Source organism: Eupeodes corollae, chromosome 1 (genome assembly GCF_945859685.1).
Source record: "Eupeodes corollae chromosome 1, idEupCoro1.1, whole genome shotgun sequence".
Taxonomy (NCBI): Eukaryota; Metazoa; Arthropoda; class Insecta; order Diptera; family Syrphidae; genus Eupeodes; species Eupeodes corollae.
Window position 1 is genome coordinate 199,469,391 of NC_079147.1, and position 26,080 is coordinate 199,495,470.

Consider the following 26,080-nt stretch of genomic DNA (forward strand, 5'->3'; position numbering starts at 1 on the left):
GAGTTCAATACAAAAACAGTATTCCACTTCGGGCGTCATTATTGTTTGGCTTGTGAAAATCAACAAGGTTATCAACTTTTTTCGACTAAGAAAAATTAAACATAAATTCATTGGGTTTTTAAAATAAAATTGCCAATAGTTGTTAAAGCTGTTATCTTAAGAAGCCTTAATCAAACAAACCAATAAAAGTTCTTTGTTAATGCCTTTTTTATTACATGAGGCCATTAGAAGCCATTCAAGGAATTGAGTAGGTTCTGGCTAAATTGTTTATATGACATAACCTTTAAGAGTGAGAATTCCTGTGTTGGGCGCCATATAAGGCTATTTGAGTGGAAGAATCACTTTACCTATATCTTCCCAGCACCGTTTAAAGAAATTATGTCAGGTCCAGATGTTAAGTTCTTTAGTTGTTTCATACGTACATATGTAAGAACATAGGTAGGCTAAATGGTGTGAATTATAGATTGTTGCCATAAGACATTGAAACCCATTTATTTTTGTTTATTAAACTAGATGAGTATGTTTTCTGTTTACGTTTATTTAATTTATTGAATGTGCAAAGCCATTAATCATTTTGACAACATGTTTCTTATACATATATACAAATACGCACACAACTATGTACATAACTACACATTGGGTCAACCACAAATCTGTCAACAAATAAACATCAAACTGAATGTTTATGATCTTTGACTTGAAGCCGAAGGGTATCTTATTTATTTAATAATAATAAATAAATAGATGGAGGGATATATTTACGGTACGTGTACAATAGACGAAGATATATTTGTGGACATTTTGACAAGAATTATGTAGTTTATAATTTGGGAGCAAAAGTTACACCCCAAAAAACAGGGAGTGAGGGAGGAATGAGTTGTGGTATATGACAGTTGGAAGCTTTACACCTTAACATATTATAAATATTCAACAATCTAAAAAAGTAACTATTTTCGGTAGATTTTCAAAATTACAGATTTGTGAAGTGTATCAAATAATGCACATGAATGGTCACATTGTTGTAAGGATAATATAATAATGTAAATGATTTGTGACGACCCGACAAGACGAGCGACGACGCGAGCGACAAGTCTGATGATGACCCCGGATCCGAACCCGAAACCGAACCCAAATATATTGTGTTAAAATAATTGTGTGCGTATCAAAATTTATTTTTCGTGCCATGGAATTTGATGAGCAAGCAGGAGCAATTTGCTGAAGTTGGAGTAGCTGAGTTGTGTGTTGGCCAACAACTGATATGCGGACATCATCAACATGGATGGCGAGAATCGGATTATCCTTAATGTTGGTGGAATAAGGTAAGTGTCGCTGTTGTTATGTGCAAAAGAGAATATATTTAAATTTTATTATTACTTTTTTTTCGTATCTTTATAATCTTAAATGAGTATGTAAAAGAATTTTGATGACCTGAATGTGGTGTAATAAATGGAAATGCAAAGATAATGAAAAAAGGTTTTGTTGATAATTTGATTTTGTGTTGTTGTTTTTTTTTTTAATGGATTGAAATATAAAATATTAATTATATGATTGTTTGTCTTGCACGTAAAATATCATCTGTTGGAATTATATTAAAAATGCTGTACCCTAAAAAAGACATTAAAATTCTATAAATGGGAAAAAAGAATGAGAAATATTGACCTTGTTTTTCGTAAAAGTAGAAATTGTAAAATATTGAATTGCAACTTTGCAAAACAATAACATAAAATTGCAAAGCGTTTCACAAAATTTGAAAAACTACGAGAATTTTCACTTTTGAACTTTTCAGACTTCGTTTAACAATTTTAAAGAAAAAAGTAAAAAACTGTTTCAATATCTAGCTAAATAAGAAAAACCTCCTTGAGAAAAAAACTGTGAGGCTATGTTTGAGCAATTTTGTGGACAGCAAATGGTGTCAGAGGGAATTTCATCAATGATAATATTCGAAACTCTATGACCTACTCTACAGACGACGGTTTCTTTGCTTATTCCGTGCATAGATGTAAAACTTTGATGTTGGTCTTCATTCCCAGCCTTATGAAGTGTATACAAAAGTTTTGGAAGGGACTTAAACACATATTCCCTTGACTATTGAATTGTACTTTACTTACAATTTAAGACAAAACAATATCGATGGTAATTCCGTTAATCACAAACTCTCTTTGGTAGAAAAATCATACCAACATCGAAGCTAGTTGTTAGTTTTACTACTCTTTGGTCATAACTTGTGATATCAAAATATTTTTCAGAACGCATCATTTTTTTTTTAACTAGTCATCGACAATTTTTCAAAACTAACTCTTATTTGCGAATGAGTTTTTGTTTGTACATATATTACTAAAGCTTTTTAAAATTTTAAATACAATTTGCCCAGTTTAGTGTTTGGAGAAACAAAAAAAAACTTTTTAATTTGTAGAAAAGAATTTTCACTTTGAAAATTTGAGTTTGGTAAGAAATATTTTGCAAAAAGAAAAACGTTTGAATTTGACAATCAAATCAAATAAAATCAACTTTGAGTTTTGTGGAACGTTATTTGCAAAGTAAAAAGTTTTTGGTGAAATGGACCCATAATAAAATAAATGGTATTTTTTAGAGGCACTGAACTTTGAAATGGAATAAAGCAAAGTTTATTTTTTAAATTGACGTGGAACCTACTTTAATCGAAAGATAATTATTTTTTTAAATCATGTATAAATATGATGCTACATACATACATTCATACGTATGGGATCGCTATGGCTGGTGAAATAAAATATTTACGAACTCGCATCTCAATAAGTTTATAGTTGTGCGTGCTGTTTTGGCACCGTCTTGTTGAAACCATATGTCATTCAAGTCAAGCTCTTACATTTTGGGCAACAAAAAGTTGGATATCATCTCACGGTAGCGTTCACCATTCACAGTTACGTTACGATTCGCATCATCTTTGAAGAAGTACGGTCTAATGATATCACCAGCCCATAAACAGCATCAAACTGTAACTTTTTGTGGATGCATTGGTAGCTTTGGTAATGCTTCTGGCTGATAATCTTTCCAAAATAAACAATTCTGCCTATTAACGTACCCATTTAGCCAAAAATGAGCTTCGTCGCTGAACACAATTTTTCGCTAAAAAAGTGGATCTTCGGCCAATTTTTCAAGAGCAGATTCACCAAAAATTTTACCTCGCATTTCTTTAAAGTTCAGCATCACAACTCGCAAAAGCTTCTTTGGGACTTGAAAGATCACTGAGAATTTGATCTGTTCTACAAGATCGTAGTTTGGCCTTGGCAAGGCCATAATCCGTTCAGAATGCCGCATCATTTCTACATCTTCTAAGATAGTTACATCCTTATGCGGAACAAATGCATCATTACAGTCTGAAAATTCACTCGCAGAAGTTTCATGATTGAATGGAGCTTCATGGGGTTCAGCTTTTTAACTAGTTTTTTGGTCTAGGATACAATTCTTTTCTAAAAAACTTTGAAACACATTTCCAGTGTACTCAGTGCCATTATCGGTACGGTTCAACACTGATTTTTAACAAGGTTCTTGAACCTCACAAACTTGTCAAACACACCAATTTTGTGTTTAATGGGCAAAACAAACACTTTTCGACTAAAGTCGTCCACGAATGTAACAAAAAATCCTGCTCCAAAAAATGATCTTGACTTCAGGGGGCCCACGACATCAGAATGCACCAGATCAAGAAGACTTCTTGCACGAGTTCCAGTGTCTTTAAAAGGTGCACGTGTTTGTTTACTTTTAATGCCAGGCAATTCATTTTTGAACATTATCCTGGGAGTATTTTATACCCGATAAAGAATTCAATACTTTGGTTAGGTTCTGATCACAAATATGACCTAATCTACGATGCCACTGACAATGTTTGTTTGTTATTTGCGGGGCTTTCATTGATTTACAATTCAGACGATACAAATCATTTATTGCACTTGCTGTTGCAATTAATTTGCTTTCATCATCATAGATTTTGAAAATAGGATTCTCAAACAGAACTGTGTTTCAATTTTTGTCATCTGACGAACTGAAAGGAGGTTAGCGTATAGTTCAGGTAAGTTCTAAACATTTTTGAACACTGTATTGAACTTTTTTTCTTCTAAAGATAATTTTACGTCACCAAAACACTTTACAGACATTTAATGATTACTATGACTGCTTTATTTGTGGCCCGCTGTTTTTTTTTATTTCACAGTAAATTTTCCTAATTCGTCATATACTCCCGTCACAAACCAGTCTGAAGAACTTTTGTTGTTGACAAAGAACGAAGCAAATAATACTTTATCGCTCCTATTTTTGTCGCTGTTGCTGTTTGATTGATTCTTGTTTCTATTTGGCAGGTTTTGGTAAAATGACCAAGTTGCTCCACTATCAGCACCCTTGTTGCCAAACCTTACGTCTTGGAAGAGCAAATTCTTCCAAGACGACGTTCATGGTAAGCTTCTTTTTGGAATTTTTCACTGCCAAAAACAGGGTCGAAAAGTTATCAGTGCGCCCGCGTTTTGGACTTTCAGTGACGTTAGAACCATGATATTGATATACTCCTGCATTGATTAGTAGTCGGTTAACTTGAGTTGCACCAATTGCTTTAGCAATTCAACTTTCCTCGCTTACCCACTGTCATCATACGCTGACACCAGAGCCTCTCAAGCCACAGGAGATGTTACGATGTGTGCAAAGGTACTTGGTCCCACCATAAAGGTTATTTCAGCTAATGCACGCTCATTTAATTCCAAATAATCCCGTTTCTATTATCTTTCAGCAGTGCCTAATAACCAGGTATAACTTTGCATGTCGCTTCCATACGTCGAAGTTCTTGCGATGATGAAGCCATTTTATTAATCGACAAGAAACAAAGGAATCGTGTACAATTGTTTGCAAACAAAATTAATCTGTTTTAAAAATCAACTTTTAAACTTTCTTATTGTACATTTAATAATTGAAAATATTGAATAGAAAGTATTTTAAATCGTGACTTTAAAGGCCCATAACCTTGTTAAGAAAAGTGCAACACGGAGTAGGTTATAAAGTAGAATAAGTTTATTTGACGGAATTCATAAGTTGACGTGTTACAATGTTTTTATAGTTTGATGACCGCATTTAGTGATAGTTTTTCATTTTAAACAGAAGCAATGAGAAAGATCTTAGTCAAAAGGTATCAAATCACAAATTGTAATCATCTAATTTAAGAAATATGTACCAGCATTGCCAGGAAAATTGTCTTTTCAAAATTGAGATTTTTTGTGGCTAGTGGAACGCAGTGCAGTCTTATTGAAAATAAACGTCGTCATTATCATCCGGTAGTGCTATTAATTCACCTTTAAAGTATTTAGTATCAGCCTTATTTTCATTTTAATCAGTATTTAAATTTTTGAGCCAATAATTCAACCCTTCTCCGAAGTGCAAACTATATGAAAATGTGGTTGCCAAAAAAAAAATATAAATATTTTCAGAGTATTACTTTCGTGTGATGAGTTGTGAGTGGTGAGACAGCCAACTACCTTTTTTTAGTGAATTTTTACAAATTCAATAGTTAAATGGACTTGTCAATTGGTTAAAGATGGCATCTTTAAAAGAGACAACTTTCCAGATAGTGCCCTAAACAAAATGAAGGCTCTTATTGGAATACCATTTAGAATTATAAATTCTCTGAATTGTTTATCTTTTTTTACAAAAGTCAAAAATCAAAGCCACAAAACGTCAATACTTGTTTTATTTTATACGGTTTTTCTTATATTTTACCCCATAAGTACATAAATTGGGCGCCTTTTTAGTGCGTTGGTTATAAAATTTCTCATATTCAACTTAAATTACTCTTAATATTTTGAGCTAAGCTCGATTTCTTAAATTTATCAATACAAAAATTAAAAAGAAAAAAACAAACTTATAGGGAACCCTTATTTATTGGAAAAAAGCAATATAGTTCCTTTTTTAAAATAACTAAATACAAACCGCCATAGGTCTAAATACTTTGCCAATAAAAAATAAAAGAAGAAATAACACAATTGTCTTTTTCTTCTATCTAATAAAAATATAGTAGCAATTTTTTTTCTCAAAGTACGCGGACAGCACTTTGATCAACAATTTATATCTCTTTTTCGATGATCAAAAGTACACGTACTTACGGATGAATTTTTGTAGTTCCAATAAAACTTAAATAAACCTTTTAGATATTGGAAAAACATGCAACTGTCTGTTCCTCAGATTTTTATACAAACGACAAAAAAATAAGAAATAAAATAATGTCATAAATTATTTATGAACTCTAAACGAAAGTTATATTCACTTTAAAAGTACATGAAACCATGTTTTATGTTTTTATTTGTTTTTTTTTTTTTTTTCTATCTAAGTCCGTGAAGTATACAAAGTCTCAAAACTCAACAAATCTATGTACGGAACGAAAGTATCTACATGTCGATAACAGAAAACAAAACATTAAACTTTTCTTGGATTCTTTTTGTGTGTTTATTTCCTTTGCACATTGGCAATAAAAACAGAATGTTTGTTAGTGAGAGTGACATCGACTTGAATGCAATTTACATGGGATTTTTATTTTTTAAACTCACATTCCCATAGGGGTAAATGTGACCATATTTTTTTTTAAACTAAAACAAAGTTAAAAATGATTATGTTATCAAAATGTTTTTTGTATCTAAAAAGTTTATTTTTGTTCATTGAGTACTAACTTTCATTTGAAAAAGGCTTTTCACTGAGAAAAAAGGGGTAGGAGGGTAAACGACTATAGAATGTAAAAGATTTTATGTTTTCACGTTACTGTAGATTTTTTTCTAAGCTTTCGTTAATATATAAAAGGTTTACGGTAGGCTGAATAAATAGTTTTAATATGCCCTAAAAAAGCAAACACTGTACGATTCATGTGTGTCATTAGACATTATAGGGACCTCACGTAGGCTATTCTGAAAATGTTAGCACTGTTAATCTAGGATATTCAGTTCTATAGAGAGAGTGTTAAAAATAAATGATTGTGACTTGTGAATGATGCATTTAGGAGCCAATCTGATTTGTGGGGCTTGCTGGTCATAAAGGTCTTAAAGGGGCTCTGAGTTTCTTATTGAGATTACTTCTTTTTATTAAAAAAAACAAGTAACGATGATTACACTGTTCGGAATTTTTCTGACGCAGACACTTTTGCACTTTATTGATTGACTCAAAAATAAATCTTAAACGTTAGAGTTTTGAGATATTAATCATCATAATTCGAAAACACACACATAAAAGTGTTATAGATGCTTTCTAAATTTACGAATAAGTTTTTTTTTCAATAAAATTCGTGATAATTTTCGAAATACATTATCTTTGTTTCCTTTAAATCTCTATAAAGTTTTAGATTTCACTTCTCACATAAATCTTAAGGAATATGTCAGAACCGCGTACACTTCATTAATTTTCAATAAAAAAGGGAAAAACGATTTCAAAGTTATTTCTATGTTTGTACCAAATTAGCGCAACAAGGCTACAACATAAAGATTTTGAAATATATTACATAAATAAAAAAATAATCCTTAAAATAGTTATTTTCTTTTAAATTTGAGTTAATAGTTAAGAAGATATCTCTTCATGGAAAATCAAATAAAAACATGTAGCAAATAAGAATTTAAAGAAAAAAAGATAAGAAAACGATCTAAATCTATACAAAAATAATTTAATTATTTTTTTTTTATTTAGAACGAACTTCTTGCTTTCGTATAGTACACATAGGGAAAAAGAACAGCTCCTTCTGTAGTAAACTATGCTTGTTATCGAACTCTGTCCCTTAAAGGATATGTTGTTTAACAACTTACCTTTAAAAACTTATTTTTGGTTGGCTTTACCTTTAAAAACCCGATGTTATAAATAAATTTAAGGTCCAGATTTGAATACAGGGCAACTGATTTTTTTTAAAAAGTGTTGTTTGATTTGTGTGACAGAAAAAAAATTAAATTTTGTCGACTAGTTATAACCTCGAAGTGCTACAAGAGTTAAGTGCATAAATTATCATAGGTTATTGCAAAGTTAGAAATATTCGATTGACCATTAAGATCTGAAATCCCAAACTGCAAATACTCTGTTTAATCAGAAATAGATGGAGAATTTATCAAAAGAAAGCCTTTGAGTTTATTGAGGAATATCAGGCCAAGGGGTACAATGAAGACATAATCTTAAAAATCTAAGTTGAAACTTTCCATTTCATCAATATGAACGGAATAGTAAGGCACTAACGGAAGCGTATTCAGTAAATGGCCTTACGGATCACGAAACTTACGGTAAAATCTGTTGACTTAATTAAGTGTTTTGTTAGTTTGTGATAAGTAAACGTTAATTTTGAGCCTAGTACAACAACAAGGTCAGAAAAACTGGACTATCTATTCTAACGTGACTATCTATTCCTTGAGGAACACCAAAATTGACTTTATATTGTCATAAAGGGTTATTCCGGAACATGAAGCAATTAACATAACAAAATGGTAGTTAAGACTTAATTGATTAAGTAAAATTTTATGGCTTATTTTTTCAAATGCATTGCTGAAGTCTGTAAAGTAAAGATGCAATCTATTTGAGAGTGTTTTTCAAATTCATCAAACAAAAAGTAGAGAAAAACCCATGATTATTTTTACATAAAACAAAAGAACATTAGAAAAATGAACTAAGAACATTTTAGAGACTAGTTGCAAAGGAAAAACAATGGATAGGAAATATAAGATACACATTTATTTAGCTTTAAAATATTTTCAGCCCCTTGGCATGATGTTTAGGACTGTCATGCGAGAGGTCTTGCGTTCAATCCCTGAATGTGCCACCTAAAGGTTTATTCACGGCCTCTTGCGAGGAATTGACAAATTCTCCAAGAGTAATTCTTGTTACGAAAAAGTGCTTTCTCAAATAAGCCGTTCAGATTCGGTGTATAAACTGCACAGAAAAATGGTTGAGAGTTGTAAGTCACTAGGGCCTGGTTCTCTACGGACTGTTGCGCCACCTTATTTATTTATTTATTTATTTAGAAGCCTCAGAAATCAAAAATTGTATTGATGTAAGATGACTTTTATTCTTATGTTTTAGGACAAATAACAGAAGAGGTGCTTGAAGAAGAAGATTCTTCAAAGACTGGAAGATGTCTTGAAGGATTTTGAAAGGAAATGGCTCTTAACTATCCGCTTTTTTGAAAAGAAATAATAGACGTATGTTTGCCATTAATGGCGTCTTGTACAAGCAGTACAAAACCTTTGTACCTTTGTACATTTTACAAAAATTGGATTAGTTTAAAGGAGATATTAGTAAAATTAATGATATAGATGAAAAAAAGTAGGTTTGTTCAAATTTGTCCGAAAACCTTGGGTTGTTCTTTAATTAGCTTTGTTCGGTATAAGGATGTTCGGCTATCATTTGCGTGCAAAAATTCTTGATTTTTTTTTATTTCCCTTTAAAAACGTCAATGGTAACCATAATGAGTGCATAAAAACGAGTTACATCGACCCTACAACCATTTAACATCCACTCTCGCATGTTTAGAAAATAAAATAATAAAACAAACTTTGTATCTCTCTTAAAAGTTAACGATTGACCATTCAAGGATCAAAAAAAAGAAACAAATGAAAAAAAGTATCATCAACAAGAGTAGAGATTTTTCTGAATCTTTTTTTTTGTTTTTTTGAATAAGAAGAATTTTCAAACTTTTATTTCTGGCTCCGTAAAAAAATGTTTTGTGTTTCTTTTGCTTTGTATTTCAACCCTATCTCTATAATAAATAGGACGAGTGCAATAATAAACTCAGCGCTCAATATCCGCAAAAGTATGTGAATAATTTACAAGCTAGCGCAATTGTGTATATGAGCTTGAGGAATGAAAGGCATGGGGGATATAGGGTGGAGGGTAGGACAAATTAAAACCAGGAAACGGAAATAACCCCGAAATGAGAATATCCTATACAGCATCAAGCTACGTGTCGAGTATATGAAAACCCAGATAATATGGCATACGAAATACAACAGCAGAAAAAATAGGAAGGAAAATAGAAATATGTACACATTTATTGGAATATATATATCTTGATATCTTTTTAATGAATTTAACTTAAAAAGAATGTAGGCAGAGTGAAATGCGATTCCATATAATAAAGTCGATCCTGCATTAAAAATATGTATTCAAAAAATAAAAAAAAAACATACAAAAATGAGAAAACTTCTGTGTCACCATGGCGGCGACGATGAGGACGATGAGGACGATGAGGACGATGAGGACGACTACGACAACAGCGACAACGAGGACGACTATGTGAATGGATAGGAATGTACACGTGGATCTGGATGAACCTTTCTTCACATTCCGACCGATTGAACCTATATTCTCCCATTCCATTCCAATGCAACTGCATCACCAGAACCGGCAGCTCAGCAGCTCACTTGTGTAGGTACATGGAAAAAGAGTAAAAACTGCACATAAAGTAGTTCCATAGATGAACTGACAAGGATATAACTTCCGCTATTGCTCCTTGGTGGCTATATATGCCATGGCGTGGTGTGGCGTAAAGCAGCATGCGGCGGCGACGGCAATGGTGGCGGCGCTGTGATAGGAATGACGCTGGCGGTGGCAATATATCCTTTTACAACATGATGTACTGCACAGCTTCTAACGCAAACGAAACTAGCACAACAATTTACCTCCTTCTGCTTTCTTTTTTATTCTTTCATTTCTCTTTTTTTCATTTTTTAAAAATACCACCCTACTCGCATCAAGCCGCACGCCCGCCGCCACCGCCCACTATTTCAGTTGCTGTGTGAAGTTTTTTGATCGAAAAGTCACGTAGTTGTGATAAATTCGATTTTATAGGAAAAGTCAAGACGAAAAAAAATAATAAATAAATTCCTTACCTACTTTGTAAAGAAGTTTATACCAACTCGTAGAACAAGACGAGGGATAGAGAAAGATTGAAAAAATAGCGGTTTAAAAGAATAAGGAATCTCGGAGGCACATCAAACCCATCAACTAAACAAGTACCCCAGGGACGGATTAAACACGATTGTATATATCATCTCTAGACAGTTTTAAAATTGTCGACCTAAGGCATTATTTTTTGGAACAAGAAAAAAAGATTTAGGACAGCGGCGGCGACGGCGTTACCATTGTAATCATTGAAACAGCACCAGTGAGAGGTTTAACCAAATTTCCCCAGGGATGGATTAGTCAATATAATTTATTGAAGGCACAGATGATACAGTGGTATGGTTTTTTGAAATGTGAATGTTTACCTAAGATATGTAAAATATCAAAAATTTTAAATTCAAATTTTCTTGTGGTGTAAGGTCTTTTCGCCCAAAACCGTACTAAAATTAAGTATGTCATAACGTCCAAAGCTATTTATTAACATTTTGTTGTTTAAAGATTTGCACAATATGTATTACCGAAAATTAGAGCGTTAAGAACTTTTTTGGGTTATATGAAATTGCAAACGCCGAGTTTTCAAAAATATCATTTCGAGTAAAAACTTTTTTTTAGAAAAAAATGCGATAAACCCTAAAATCAATGTCATATTAGCCAAATCAATTTAAAAATATCATATCGCCCAAATAATTAATTGAAATATCGCCCAATCGATTTCATGTGTTTCAACATTTGGGCATTGTGACAAAATTTGTGTTTATTTTGAGCACTGCGGAATTTTAAGTTTTAAATTTTATCGCAAAAATTTAAGGATTAAACGAAATATATGTCAAATCGGAACGTCAAGAAAGCGTAAACAATATGTTTGGCTTGATTTGGCGTTCAAAAAGTCATATAAAGCCAATTTTCAAAGTGAAGTAGGCAGTGAAATATGTATTGGGGGTTGACTGTAGGATTTGGAGTAGGTGCAAGTAGGTACATACAGTATGGAAAGTTACTTTAAATTCAGATTCTTTAAACGCAAAGAAAATATGCATAGCAAACTTCGTACCTACCCAAACATCCTATAGTGAGTCTATGCAGAGGGGGTTGGTTGCAGGGGACAGTATGCCCTCCGATAAATACCAAACTTTTTATATGCGATTTTGTATCCAAAATCTTCTAGGCATTATGGCATTTCTAAAATTTGACGTTTCTCTTTTTGGACTTTATGCTATTTTATGATTTCGGTTTTAAGCATGCCTTAGGGTGATAATACTTAAAAACCGGAAGAAATCATAATCGTCGTAATGTCTAAAATAAGTGTTATAAAACCAAGAGACAAAATTTAAAATTCTTTTGGGCAGAATGGCAAGTAGGTAATAATCTGTACGTTATTTCATGTAAAACTTATTTGGACGTTACAAAATTCGTTTTGGGTTTTCTGGCGTTTTTTTTTCTTTCTGGGCTTTGTTACTAAATTTGGGCTTTATGACATTTAACGATTTTAACATTATATTTTTGATCGAAAAGACCTGGCGCTAATTTTTGTTCTTTATTTTCTGCAAAATTTTCGCTGATTTTCAAACATAATTGTTTGGTCAAAAGTTTACAAAATTAATTTAGATTTAGAACAAAATATGCTGTCAACATGTCATGATCCTTACTTTCGGTAAAACATGACAGAATTTATATTTTTAATTTTGAAACAGGAAGGATTCAAAGTATCAGGCAGCAATAAAATTACAGTCTAATTCTAAATTCCATGATAACGTAGATTAAGAATTATGAATTGCAAAAACGGATATTTTTATCAATTGAACTTCTTTTATAAAAAGATTCAAAGTAACAGAAAAAAGGCAAAGATTGAAAGTTCAAATTTTGTGGAGTGGAAACCAGAATTTGTAAAAAAGGTATTTGAAAAATGATAGAATTTGAAAATTAAAAAGTAGAATAAACAATCTTAACTCAAAATTTTGTAACTGAAATTAGTCAAAATTAGAAATAACAAAATGATTTATTTTTATTCAATAATTTTATTAAAAATTTTATATACAGGAGAATACAAATTTAAAATATGTACCTGCCCAAAAATGTATAGCGAATATTCTATAACATAATTTGAATATTTTTTGGTATACGATTTTGGACTTTAAATCAAGAGGTAGAGGACTTTGAGATAGTTAAAAGCACTTTTTTATATATAATATAGACTTTTCATTTCGCCCTTTGGACGTTCACATTTCGCCTTTCCGGTCAACCGCCCTTAAAATAAAAAATAACCCTTATCTTCAACTTCGACTTCTGAGAAAAAGTGATAATCTCTTTGTGCTTGAGAATTTAACCATTAAAGAAAGTTTATTCCAAAAACAAATTAAAAAAATATAAGAACAACATCTCTTCTGATTGCTTTTGGTTTTTGGCCTTTTCCTAATATTGCTGTAGCACACTACCTTAGGAAATATACATAATTTAAAACGCTTTGGTTTTATCTTGAAAATTTAGTTCAAGTAGCTTTAGGGTTTAAATAATAATTGCTTGCGAGTATGCTCTTATTCATATAATGTAAATACTTAAATAGAAATAAACAAAAAGGAAATATGTTTGCAAGGATGTCATTGAGTTCAATCGCATCAATTGACATCCTTATTAATGGATTTTCAAATGATGTACATATATACATAGGCACACATGTAAATGGGCTTACGGAAGAGGAAGCTTCTTTGAAGATGAAAGTTCAAATTTTGATTTTAATTTATTGATGATTGAGAAATAATTAAGATATTACCTGATATACCTAGATATAATTTTATGATCTACTATTTATAGATAAAGGTGTATTTATGGTTATTAAAGGTAATAATTATCATTCAGACCAATGACTTCGATCTTATTATGATAAAAGGAGGAACGAAAATCCATACATCTTAATTTGGGTTCGAAAATTAGAATATTTTATCTTATGGATCACAGAAATGTACATAAGTTTACTCAAAATTGAACCATGAAAGATTTATTATAGACGTCAGAAGATGAATGAATTAAAATTAAGAACAAAATAATACTCTAATAACTGCAACAAGCTTTTGAACATAGGCAACAAACAATCTGCTTAAGTCATTAATTATGGCATACTTCAGTTGTAATTGTGTCTATTTACCACTTAGCTTATTAATAGAAGTTCTGGGTCTAAAAAAAGAAATTTCTTGAAATGTAATATTTTTTTCTGGAAAAAGACGGCTTGCTTTAAACGCCAAAGCTTTCAAACTTCTTAGATGTGTTTAGTTTAAATTAGTTTTGTTCAATGTTGTAAGTGTTGTTAGAGATTCAAATTAAAAAAATCATAAAACTTTCAAGTTCAATAAGTTTGTTAGGAAATATTTCACAAAGTATATGGGCATTTCCACAGTATTTTTAACTTTCATGTTACCACAGTTTATTGAGCCTTAGAAATGAATTTTCTTATCATGACTTATTTCAATTATATAACCTACTTTTGACTTGATTGGATTAAATTTTTTAATTCAAATTAATAAAAAATAGGCTTAAATATTGCAAATTTCAAGCGTACCAGATGCAAATTTATTAAGTTTTATAAAGAAAAAACATTTCAACGACCTTTGAAACAACTTAACATAATTAATTTATAAATATTTATAATATACACTGATATAAAAACCTCGAATGAAAGGTGTGCTACCATTTAAAAAATAGTACAAGGCAATTAAATTAGAGTACCTCCGTTTTTACCAATATTAAAATCTGATCATTTTCTCTATATAACTTTCTTAACGATCGATTCTGTTAGTATTTTATAGGCTTAAATTATTCTCTATCAATCAATAAATTAATTAAAATTTAATTGGATCATGTGCCTCTATTTAAAAATAAATAATGGCATTTTAAAGATTAAAATTGAAAACGTGATTGGTATAGAATATGTGATTTTTTTACCGGCACACCTATCGATAAGATCTTACCACAGTATACAATCAATTTTTTTTTATGAAATGAGGGTTTTTCATTTTCATTTCACATCTCCACTGCACTGCACAGAACAGAAGATATTTATTAACGATGTTTCAAAATGAATCACGCAAGTATTTTCTTGTTATTTAGATGATAAACAATCAAGAAAATGTTTGTTTATGGATGTGCCTCAAAATAAAAAATAAAAAATTAAATTGTTGAAAATGAAAGATTCTGTGGAAATGCCTATATACGGTTGCCTCGAGTAAAAAGTCAACTTCCCTTTATGATATGGGCCTACGTTGCAGACAAGGTCATTTTTCTGTGTTCCTCCGAATTTATTCAACATATGTACAAGTGAATGACGTCTTTTCATTTTAACTTCCCGAGAAAAACAACTTATGGCTAACGTTCGATAACTTAAATCAAACAAAACAACAAAGTTGCTTCTTTATCTTTTTTTATTAAAGAAAGTTCAGTGAATGGAAAGTTGTTATTTAAGAATACTAAAAGTTAAGGCAGACAACTTTAAGTGAATAAACTGAGTTTTTAAAGTTGAAAAGAAAATATTGTAGCGAACAAAAACGTCATTTAGGTCCTTGGATGACCTTTGAAGAAAATTCTAACTTTGACTAACAACTAAATTTTTTTACGTCAGAGGCTTCGCAAAAATGACGTTCCAAAATTCACATATTTCATGTGTGATAATAGGTCAACTTGGGAAGTTTGCAGTTTTACTTTGCAAAATATGTTTCACCAAACTCAAATTTACAAAAGAAAAGTCTTTCATTATATTGCAATTACATCTTAATTTCAAAAATGTCAGATTTTGTAGAAGTTTCTTAATCCAGTTTGTAGCAAAACAAAAAATGTTTCTATTGAAAAGGTGTTGTAAAATAATTAGTTAAAAAATGAATCGTTTTGAATAATATTTTGAAAAACGGAGAAGTTATTAACAGAGACCAGTGTTGTAAAGCTAAGAATTAACTTCGATATTAAAAGTTCTTTTCTGACAAAAGAGAGTTTTTGATTAATTTAAAGTGCCACAGAATTCGTTTTATCTAAAATTGGAAATAAACTACAATTCAATAGCCAAAAATATATGTGTTCAAGTCCATTGCAAAAACTTCCGTTGAGAAAGGAGGAAAGTGAAGGTGAAATAGGCCTGTGAATGGTAAAAAATGATTTTTGACTCGAAAATCTTGTCAACAATTTAAGATTATTGCCTTTAAACTCATCTTATTTTATAGTAAAGTATTGTTTTCAACACAAAATAAAATTGTCAGTTTTCTTGATTTAAAAAATAACAATCTTCAAAAATGTTTAAAACTGATGTTCGATTTGAAAATCTCGAGAGAAAATGAAGAAATTAACCTAAAAATTAGTTCATTGTATTCAAAATTTTGTTGTTACAACAGGATATTTTATAAGAAAAATCCAATTCATATTTTTGTAAATACAAATTTAAACCTAGTTTCTAGAATTTTTTCAAAATAATTTTCCCTAACTAATTTTGAAGCTTTTCCTGTACAACAAAAAAAAAAAAAAGACTCATAATATAAATACTGTGGGACAAATTTTAAGTCAGCTGATGTTTAATAGGTTACGTAGGCTCTAAACTTAAACCTACTTTAATTTTAAAAGCTGATACCAGGTTTGCATGAATTATAAACATTTTATAACCTACTTACAGACTGCAAGCTGTGCATACACGACCGAGCCAATTGTTTTGGAGCCACTTGTAACTGGTCCAATTGCACACAGTCCAAATTTTCTTGGTATGCACGATAGAGCCACAGAAGCCGCTTTGACAGATTGATCATTTTCTAAAGAAAAGCAAAAGAGACACTTATAATTTTTTCCTTGAATTTTTGTATGAGATAGACTGAGATAGTCAACTAGTTGTTAGAAGGCATCTGAAATTTCGTAAGCACTACAAACCGAGCACCGGCACGTTGGTTTGTGACTTGCTAAAAATCTATATGAAGTAACATCGAACCAACTCAAGTTCCTCACACACGGTCGATTTTAAAACGGCTCGGGTCCAATTTGACAGTAAGCAATCTTACGCTGTAAACGAATTTTTGAATGCAAGGCTCCTGAATTTGGTAAGTGAGTAATGAGCATTTGATTATACAATAAATGAAAGAAATTAGGGTGCGTAACAGTCTGGTGAGAACTAGAGCCTAGTGACTTACATAACTCTCAACCATTCCTGCTTGCGAGTCATGTTGACAGGGATGGAAGGGACCTATAGTTTTGTGAAATCTGGATTGATAAAAAAAACTCATCGTTATCCAGTTTTTCAAAAGGATTTAACAGGTCTTTGTAAGTTTGTAGTTTGCGAAAAAGCTCAAAATCTTCAAAAGTATTTAAATCTTCAAAAAATGTCTTCAGTAGATTTATTACACTATTGAAAGATAGTTTGATACAATTAATGTACAATGTACATTGTACATATATGAAAGGTACTTCTGTCGGTATACTATCTATTACGAGCCCCTTACAATAAAATGTGTTTCTTTCGATTTTAGTATCTTCTCAAATATTTTTAAATTGTAGTTTATATCTAACTATAAACTTGCACTATTGTTATCTGTTTTTGAAATTCCGTAACTTTCTTGACATTTTCTGACTTTGCAGTCGAGTGTTAAAAAAAATCTACTAACATTGGTAAAAATAGGGGTTCGACTGGACATCTCGGGAACAAAAACAAATATTAAAATTAGTCTTATTTCATCATATGCAAAATATTGTTGTTAATGTTTGTTTTTTATAAAAAATAAATGACATTTTTTTTTAAACAACTAAAAACTTATAAAAAATTGTTTTCGACGCAAATATCTGTAAAACTTAGAAATAAAATAACTTCAAACTTTTGTTTTAATTTGCACAAAATGTTGTTACATATATTTTGCAATGGTTTTAGAAACATCGACAAACGAGCACGAATAAGAAGTTATCAGTGTGTGTAGTATCCTAGCCTTTTTTTAACAAACTTTCAAAAAAATTACTGAAGTAATCGTTTTTATTTTACCTATAAAAATCTACAAATTCTTATCTTTTTCGTGGAATTAATTTACAAAGGCTTTCATTTGAAGCTGAAGGATATTGCGTTCCTGCAGTGTCAAAATTGGATTGTTTTTAAATTTTACTCAAGAAATGGACAGATTTAAGTAACTATATTTGTTTTTCAAAGTTCTATTCAATAGTCTTACTTTAAATTTTGTTATAATATCTTCTTTCTATAATAATAGAAGACGTCTCACTTTACAGTTATTTACTAAAACGCCTTCACTTAAGTTTTTAAATACACACACAATTCTTAGAGATAGACAAACCATCGAAGTTCTATCTTAAGGGCGATCCTCCCATCACATATTACTTCTATGAGTATCTATCTATTTATCTACTAAGTCGAAGTACCTCAAACCAACTTGTGTATGTGGTTTGAGTTTTCATAACTAATTAAATAAATTTCTTAACAGCAACCAAGCTAACTATTTAACGAGAAACTATTTAACCAAAAGCTTAAATATTCATATTAGAAAAGTTTTTCGCCCTTAAATGTTCGTTATACATACAGATACTTACGTTACGTTATTTCCCAGAGAAATTGAGCTATAGGAAATTACAAAATCCCTAGGTTCTTAATGGACATAAAGTTTAATAGACGAGTAGAAGCAAGGACCAGAACACAAAAAAAAACAAAACTTGAAAATTGATTGTTAAGTGAAAAAGGGTGCAAATTTGAATTTCCCTAAATGTCAATACTGTGTTATGGTAGTTAAGAACTAAAGAACAGGACTATGACCGGATGAGGGAGATGCCTTTGATATGGGGTTGGTGTTGTTTCAATTAATTTTACTAATTATTATTATTTGCGCTTTCATATAATGTTTATTTATTTAACAAAAATAGGAAAATTCAAGTTTTCATAAATATAAATAGGAATACAGGGCGTTATTTTTGCATTTTGTTTTTGTTTTGAAATGACAAACCCTTTGTTCATATTTAATTTTAAACCGGATAGTAATTAAATATAGGTATAGGTTCGTTAGCAACCGAAAATGGGGTTGTTGGAAGGAGGGTTTAAGAGAGGTTTGTTGTTGATATGCCAATGTCAAAAAGGTCAATTACTAGATTAAAAAGTTTTTGAAACAAAATACCAAAAGTTGATAAAGAGGGTGACGATTTTAACAAGTTGCTATGAGAAGAAAAAGGAAGCAACACAAAATTGGCAGAAATCAACAATAATTAGGAAGAGTAACGAGACCCTCTTTGTGTTTCATTTTCATGGTAAGGAATGCTCTTCGGTTGAAGTGTTGAAAATGATGTTGTGTATTTTAGTTTTCATATTAAAAGTTTTCTTAAATATGAATTATTTAAAGTACACAATAAAATTTCATCACATGAAATGTCAAGAAAATAGTTTAAATTCTTTGGGGTTTTCTAATATGGGGTTGAATATTGAATTAGGCAGCTGTCACCTTTAAAGTTGACATATTTTGATAGTTAAAAACTACGATATTACTAAATATGGAACACAATTTCAGAACACATTAAATTTCATTGTAAAAATGATGACCATTTTGTAGTCACATTTTGAAGTTCCCTAGTCATTCTTTGAGTCCATATGAAGATTAGATCTGTGCCAATGGTCCACAATTGATCAAGACCTTAAGGATGGTACTGCAACCATAGCAGTGGTGGTAATTTGCCTGAGATCATTTTCCATTGTTAATTGCTTACTTTCTCTTTTGCAAAGAAATAAACATCCGGTTATTTCTCTAAAAAAAACCTTTTTTCAAAATCAAAATGAAATCTCTTATTATCACAAGAAACACATCAAATTTTATAAAACTTCATTGGTGTGTACTTAAGTAGATCCGGCTGCATTATAAAAGCATACAATGTGAGTGAAGCTTTTATTAATTTATCTCTGTCATCAAATTATTTACTTTATTTTAAAACATAAACAAACGAAATCCCTACCTCACATAAAATTCAAAACCTCTCCAACAGTAATAATTGATCCTTGTACAATAAACCCTTTAATTTCGTATGTTTGATGTATCGACCTATATTTGTTTCTTTTCATTTTTAACCTCTAATTATTGAAAGTATACCAATTTAAAAAATAAAGTTAAAAAAGAAATAAAATCTGGAAATTCAATACCTTGATTATTCCCCATCAGCTTATCTGTGTTTGCAGTGAAAAGCTTAGTCCATTATGTAAACATTACCAAAGTCACATCTTTATTATACCTTCCTCGACCTTTCAGGGTGGGTATTTCAAAAAGCAAAAACAGTAAACCATGCCATCTAGGGGATGAAATTAAACATGATACTTTTCGCCATTCGCGTTTCCTCTTAATGGCCATAACGGGAGCAATGGTCAACATAAAAACATAGCAACAAATCAGTGGACAAAAACAAAAACTCTGCACTGTTTTTTTTTTTTTGAATGAAATTGTAGAAGCATTAGGATATTAATTTTGTTTGTGTGAAAATAATTTTGTTCAGGAATTTATTTAAAGTTCTGAAATTTGTATAGGAAATAAGGAGCTAAATAAAATGTTTTAACGCCGAATAGCTGTTAAAGTAGGCAAGACATAAATTAACAAAGCGTTTTAAACATTCTTAATTTCAAAATTATAATGTTTGGCTAATACGTCAATACCTATTACAATTTCAATTTTGCTAAGTTAATAGTTGCCATAATTGCAGCTATATTATTATATACATGGTTAATTTTCACCTTAAAATTAAGGTAAGGGGTTTCCGATTGGCGCGGTTAGATTTTGCCACCTTATGGCGGCCATTTTGTTTTGGTGAAATATGTCAAATCTTTTCTTTATTATTCAGCTGTTGATGCCAAATCATCATTCAATTCCTACCTAACTTTGTTCAAGGGTACTGCCTCTTGCGAGGAATTGACAAAACCTCCAAGAGTAATTCTTGTCATGAAAAGTGCTTTCTCAAATTAGCCGTTCGGATTCGGCATATAAGCTGTAGGACCCTTCCATCTCTGACAGGAATTGTTGAGAGTTGTAAGTCGCTAGGCTCTGGTTCTTCATGAATTGTTGCCCCACCTAATTTATTTTACTTACCTTTTTTACCGTAGGCTTGATGGCCCTTCACGGTCGACTCTTCAACGTTTGATGGCCAAATTTATAACGACCGGTTCAGTAAACAATAAGCCATCACCCCTACGTTCAAGGAACGCAAGATCAGTCCAGACTATCGCCGAGGTCCGTGAAATTTTACAGCAGAACCCAAGGCAGTCTATTCCTCACCGTGCATGCGAATTTTGTCGGGGCTTGGGCCTTCACTGGCCTACAAGAACCAACTGACCGAGGAGCTCAAAGTTCATGACCATAGACATCGCCGTTTTTTTGCTATATGGGCTGGGAAACCTTTAGAAGAGGACCCCAATTTTGGCGGAAAAATAATCTCAAAAAGTTACCGTTTGGTGTGCTTTTTGGGCCGGCTGCGTAATTGGTCGGTACTTTTTTGAAAACGACGTTAGTAAGGCGGTCACTGTCAACAACGAGCGTTACATAACGATGATAACCAAATTGAACCATATGGAACTAGAAGACATGTGGTTCCAGCAGGACGACGCGCGGCGCGGGGCCACGTGCAACACAACAAACGCCACGATTCAAATTTTGTATGACCGATTTTAGGGTAAGGTTATCTTTCGCAGGGGTGATGTAAATTGGCCACCAAGGTCATGCGATTTGATCCCGCTAGATTTTATCTTGTGGGGTTTCTTGTAGTCGTTCATTCGTACAGGTCTGTCGATATTTATCATTTTTTAGTTGCTTTAGCAGGGGTGGTAAAGGATAATCAAAATTAACGAATTTGATCTATGTATGTTAGGTAATAGTCAAATTGATAGCTTAAAAGCTGCCACAACAAAAATATTATAGTCATTTCAAAATTACGTTTCTGAAAAGAGCTACGCTTACACTAACAAGAAAACTGCCTTTTTGATTTTTCTAAAATTTGTACGAGATTTCAAAAACGTTATTCTTGGATGCATACAATTATTTTGAGGGTTTTATAATTTTTTGTTTATACAATATTAGAGGTGATAAACGTTTCTATTCAGTTTTAATGATTTGTAAAAAAAAACTATTCCTTGATTTTTTTTAATTTACACAAATTTGGTATCACGTCACAATACATAATATGAAAATTTCTGAATCTCTAGTATTATTGGTACGAGAGATACACTTACTCCAAAAAGTCTCCGTACAGCAGCCTAGTTATAGTGTTTGTTTTTAAATAAAGTACTAGAAATAAATGGAAAAACCAAAGTGGTAACATTGAAAAAAAGTCAGTTTCCACCTTCACCTTTTTACCAAATTAAAAAAAAAAAACGTTTTATATATATTGTAATAGTAAATATTTTATCTCTAATCATCAAAAAGAAAGTTGCTGTACTTAGACTTTTTGGACTACATGTATGTGGGATCAACCAAATTCGTCTAATTGTTTCAAATTGCCATAACAAAAAACCTGTGTGTGATGTTTTTTGCGTAAGACTGTCAAGTCAGAGGTCTTGAGCTTAAAATCTGTTTGGGCTGCCTTAAGATTTTTTTCCACGGATACTGTTTCTTGTGAAATTAATTCTTGTCATGAAAAGGGCTTCCTCTAATAAGCGGTTCGGATTCGGTATATAAACTGTAAGTCCCCTCCCCCTGATATAACTCGCACAAGAATTTTTGAGAGTTGTAAGGCACCTTATTCATTCATTAGTAAAAAAGAAAGCCAACTTATTTTATTTAAAAGTCCTTTAAGTGGCTTTTTATGTTATTATCTAGAGCGTTAGGGCTTTTCGCTTTCAAACTACAACCCCCAAATCGTAAAATGCAACAAAACCCAAAATTGGTAACAAAGCAATTACGATTTCTATCGTTTTTTATGTCTTAACACCAAACGACTTAAAACTGTAGGAAACGCCAATACGATTTTTTACGCTTCTTAATAAAATACACTGTAGTATTAACTGCTTGTAGTTACATACGAATTTTCATATGGTCCACTGTGGCGTGTGTGTAACATTTTTTTTTAAGAATTGAAGATTTCTAGAAAGTTTTTCTTTTCATTCAATTCTTTCCAATTAATGAAAATTAAAAGCTTGAAATCTTAATAAAGTTCCGAAATGTGATGTTGCAGGTCAGAATCGTCAAATTGAGTCTAAGCAATAGAAGCTTCGCCCGCATAAAAAAAAAATTCAATCTATTCTTTCATGAGAACTACATAATTATAAATAATTTTAGTGACTAAACAAAAATGTACACAAATTTACATTAAATGCGCCTATATAGCTATAGCATAAAATAGTCCAGCTTAAACTTTCGGAAAGTGGTACGTTCGGAATGAAATCTCATTCCGTCCACTAAAAGTTCTATATCCGGCCCATCTTCCAATTTGTTTGACAGGTTTTATTCTTACTAGTTAGCCTAGTAGAAAAATTGAGTAATACATTTCTTTTTCTCCAAGCCGTCAACAGAAGCAGTCGCTTACTAATAAATAAGAATAGAATTTGAGTTAAGAGACTAAAATTCAGTATTCTTCTTAGTTGAGCACCACTAAACTTTATTTTACGCTCACGACGAAAATAAAAAAAAAGGAAATCGGTAAGCTTAGACCTGAGTTTTTATTTTAAGAAAGAGATGGGTTTTGTTAAAGAAAAATTGTGTCTTCAGGAAACAAGATTAAATATACCTACGGCTGACAATTGTGCTCCATTAGTAGCGAAAACAAACATGAGGTCTGTTCTTAAGGAAAATATTTGGATGTTCAAAAATTTGGTCTGCCATTAATACAAGAACTGGTACCACAAATTATCCCCGTTGGCCCATGGCCAAAAGTTTTCGTTCGTGGGCGAAAAATACCAACCAAGAAGGACTGATCAAAATTCAACCAGAACAGAAATTCCATCTCGGAAATTTTCACCTCAATTCACTCGGGGCTTCGCAAAATCTTTCATTACGGAAAGGGCACAAGCGCTCCCAGAAAGAAAGGAGTAAAAAGGCACAAGCACCAAATTAAAAGTCCCAGATCCACATATATAAATACAACAACAAAATTAGTGAAAAATATTAATTATTAATAAAATAGTGATACCATAATTGGCCAAAAGACTTTTTGGAGTAAGATAAAGAAATAGAAAATATAGAAAAAAGGCCGTGATAAAAGAGAAAATAAATGATTAGAGTAAATCAGAAAGAAATAAGTGTGAAAAGAAGGAGAAAGTATGATAAGCAAACAAAAAGTTAATAATCAGAAAAAAATAATAATTAATTAAAATATAAAAAAAAATACTACCATCCCAGCCATCGTAATTTAAAATTTAAAATTTTGTTTTGTTAATTTTTAAATCTTAAATCCATGCAGTGCCATCATTTTAAAAATTTATTTTAAAATTGATTTGTGTAATATGACATTGACTTTGATTTTTGATGATCGATAGAGGCATTTTCGAACGATATGTCATTTTTAATATCTTGGTTTATTTTATTAGTCAATAAAACCTAAAACAGTTTGAACGTCCAAATATGTAAATAAAATTGTTTTGGGCGCTATGACATTTTGAATTTGGTTGATATGTTTTTTTTTTTGCGGAAAGTCCGAAAACGCCAGTAAATGGGAAACAAAATGCACAACACAGACATATTTATAAGAAAAATATGATTGAGATTCTAGGGACCTTAAAACGTCGAGAAATGTCATTTCAATTCCACAAATAATACCGATTTTAGTTAATTCAAATGGTAAGTTAATAGAATAAGACTTACTTTAAAGGGAGGTTACAAATGTTGCTGACATTGTAACTCAAATAACTATTCCCGATCTAAGCTGCTGATAGCACTGAATTCGGTACGATTCTGTTCACACTTTGAGCTTTTCGAGGCATTACAGGAAAACGTATTTTTCCTTTGGATTTACAAATAAGATGGGCTTTGAGTTCATTTAATGTTGCTATTTTTTTCTCCCATTTGATATAAAATACACAAATTAATGTTTTCACTTGAAAACGATAATTTTTAAACTACCTCTATTGATATGATACTATTCAAAATAATTTATGTTTTACTGCATTTGTGCCGGTCTTTTTAATCCCTTAAAAAAATCTTAAAATTTCGTAGTATATCCATATCGTTGACTTAAAATTTTCATTTAAAATGAATATATAAAACATCATAAGATGTTTTTCATGTTGTAAAATATACCACTAAATTGAAAAATTCCACAGTAAGTTAGAAATAAATTCATAAATTCGATTTAATTTTAAATCTTTCCCTATTTGTATAACGAAAATAATGGATATATTTCAAAGAAAACAAAAAAAGTTACCCCAAAATATCCCGAACAGGTTTTTTTGTTTTTCTTTTTTGAACTTCTGGACAATTTTTTATTATCAGAGCTATTGATTACTTATCCTCTGAGATATCCCCACAATACGTATAAAAATATACGAAGGTAAGTAGGTACGCACTGCCGAGCCTTATATAAATATATGTAAAAACAATTTAGGAAATTTTAATTAAATGTTCCAAGTTGCCCCCGTCCTACTTAAACCTTAAAGGAATTTGTATTCCTTTGAATCTCCAAATCGATCGCTTCAATTTTGGAATGTAAATATTTTGCATAAAATTTAATTCAAGACTAGCAACTTCAAAAACAAAAATTAAAAACACAAATTCTTGCTATTTAAAATTTTTGTTGGCCTCTTTTGGGTTTTTAATTGTTTCCTTAAAATATTTAAAATTAAAACCTTCAATCAAAACCAAATGTTTCATCAAGTCGTGTACCCGACCCATGTCATTATTATTGTAATTCTCATTAGTAATTTGTGTAATTTTCCAGATAATTACATAAGGTTAACAAGAGGTTTATGTACCCCTCGATATCAATATCTAGACGTTATGAACTTTAATAGATGAGTTGGCAAGAAAAGCCACAAAAAAGACAACAAGTGCCAGTAGAAGGGTTCAACTTAACAGGGAGTCTTGAATGCCGAGAAAAATTCAACAGTAGGTACTTCGATGGTTAGGTGAATTCATTAGGGAGTAATTTTTAATAGTTTTTACCACCAATGTCGCTTTTGCCACAATTTCAAGAAATATAAAATCAAATATTTAACCGTTCTATTTATATATGCATGCACCTCCAACTACCTGAAATATTTCAATTGAACTCAACCGCACTTTCAATAGCAAAAAGGTGACACGATCGAAACTTT

General features: G+C 31.3%; 1 protein-coding gene across 2 annotated transcripts in view; it reads left to right on the forward strand.

Annotated features, from left to right (window-relative positions):
• The window catches only part of LOC129940892 (potassium voltage-gated channel protein Shaw), a 172,669-nt gene that overhangs the window by 42,174 nt on the left and 104,415 nt on the right, over positions 1-26,080 (forward strand). For both annotated transcript variants that reach the window (XM_056049416.1, XM_056049417.1), the window contains exon 2: positions 961-1,319. In XM_056049416.1, the coding sequence (XP_055905391.1) occupies positions 1,276-1,319 (44 nt within the window). In that variant the 5' untranslated portion in view covers positions 961-1,275. The remainder of the gene's footprint in view (positions 1-960; positions 1,320-26,080) is intronic.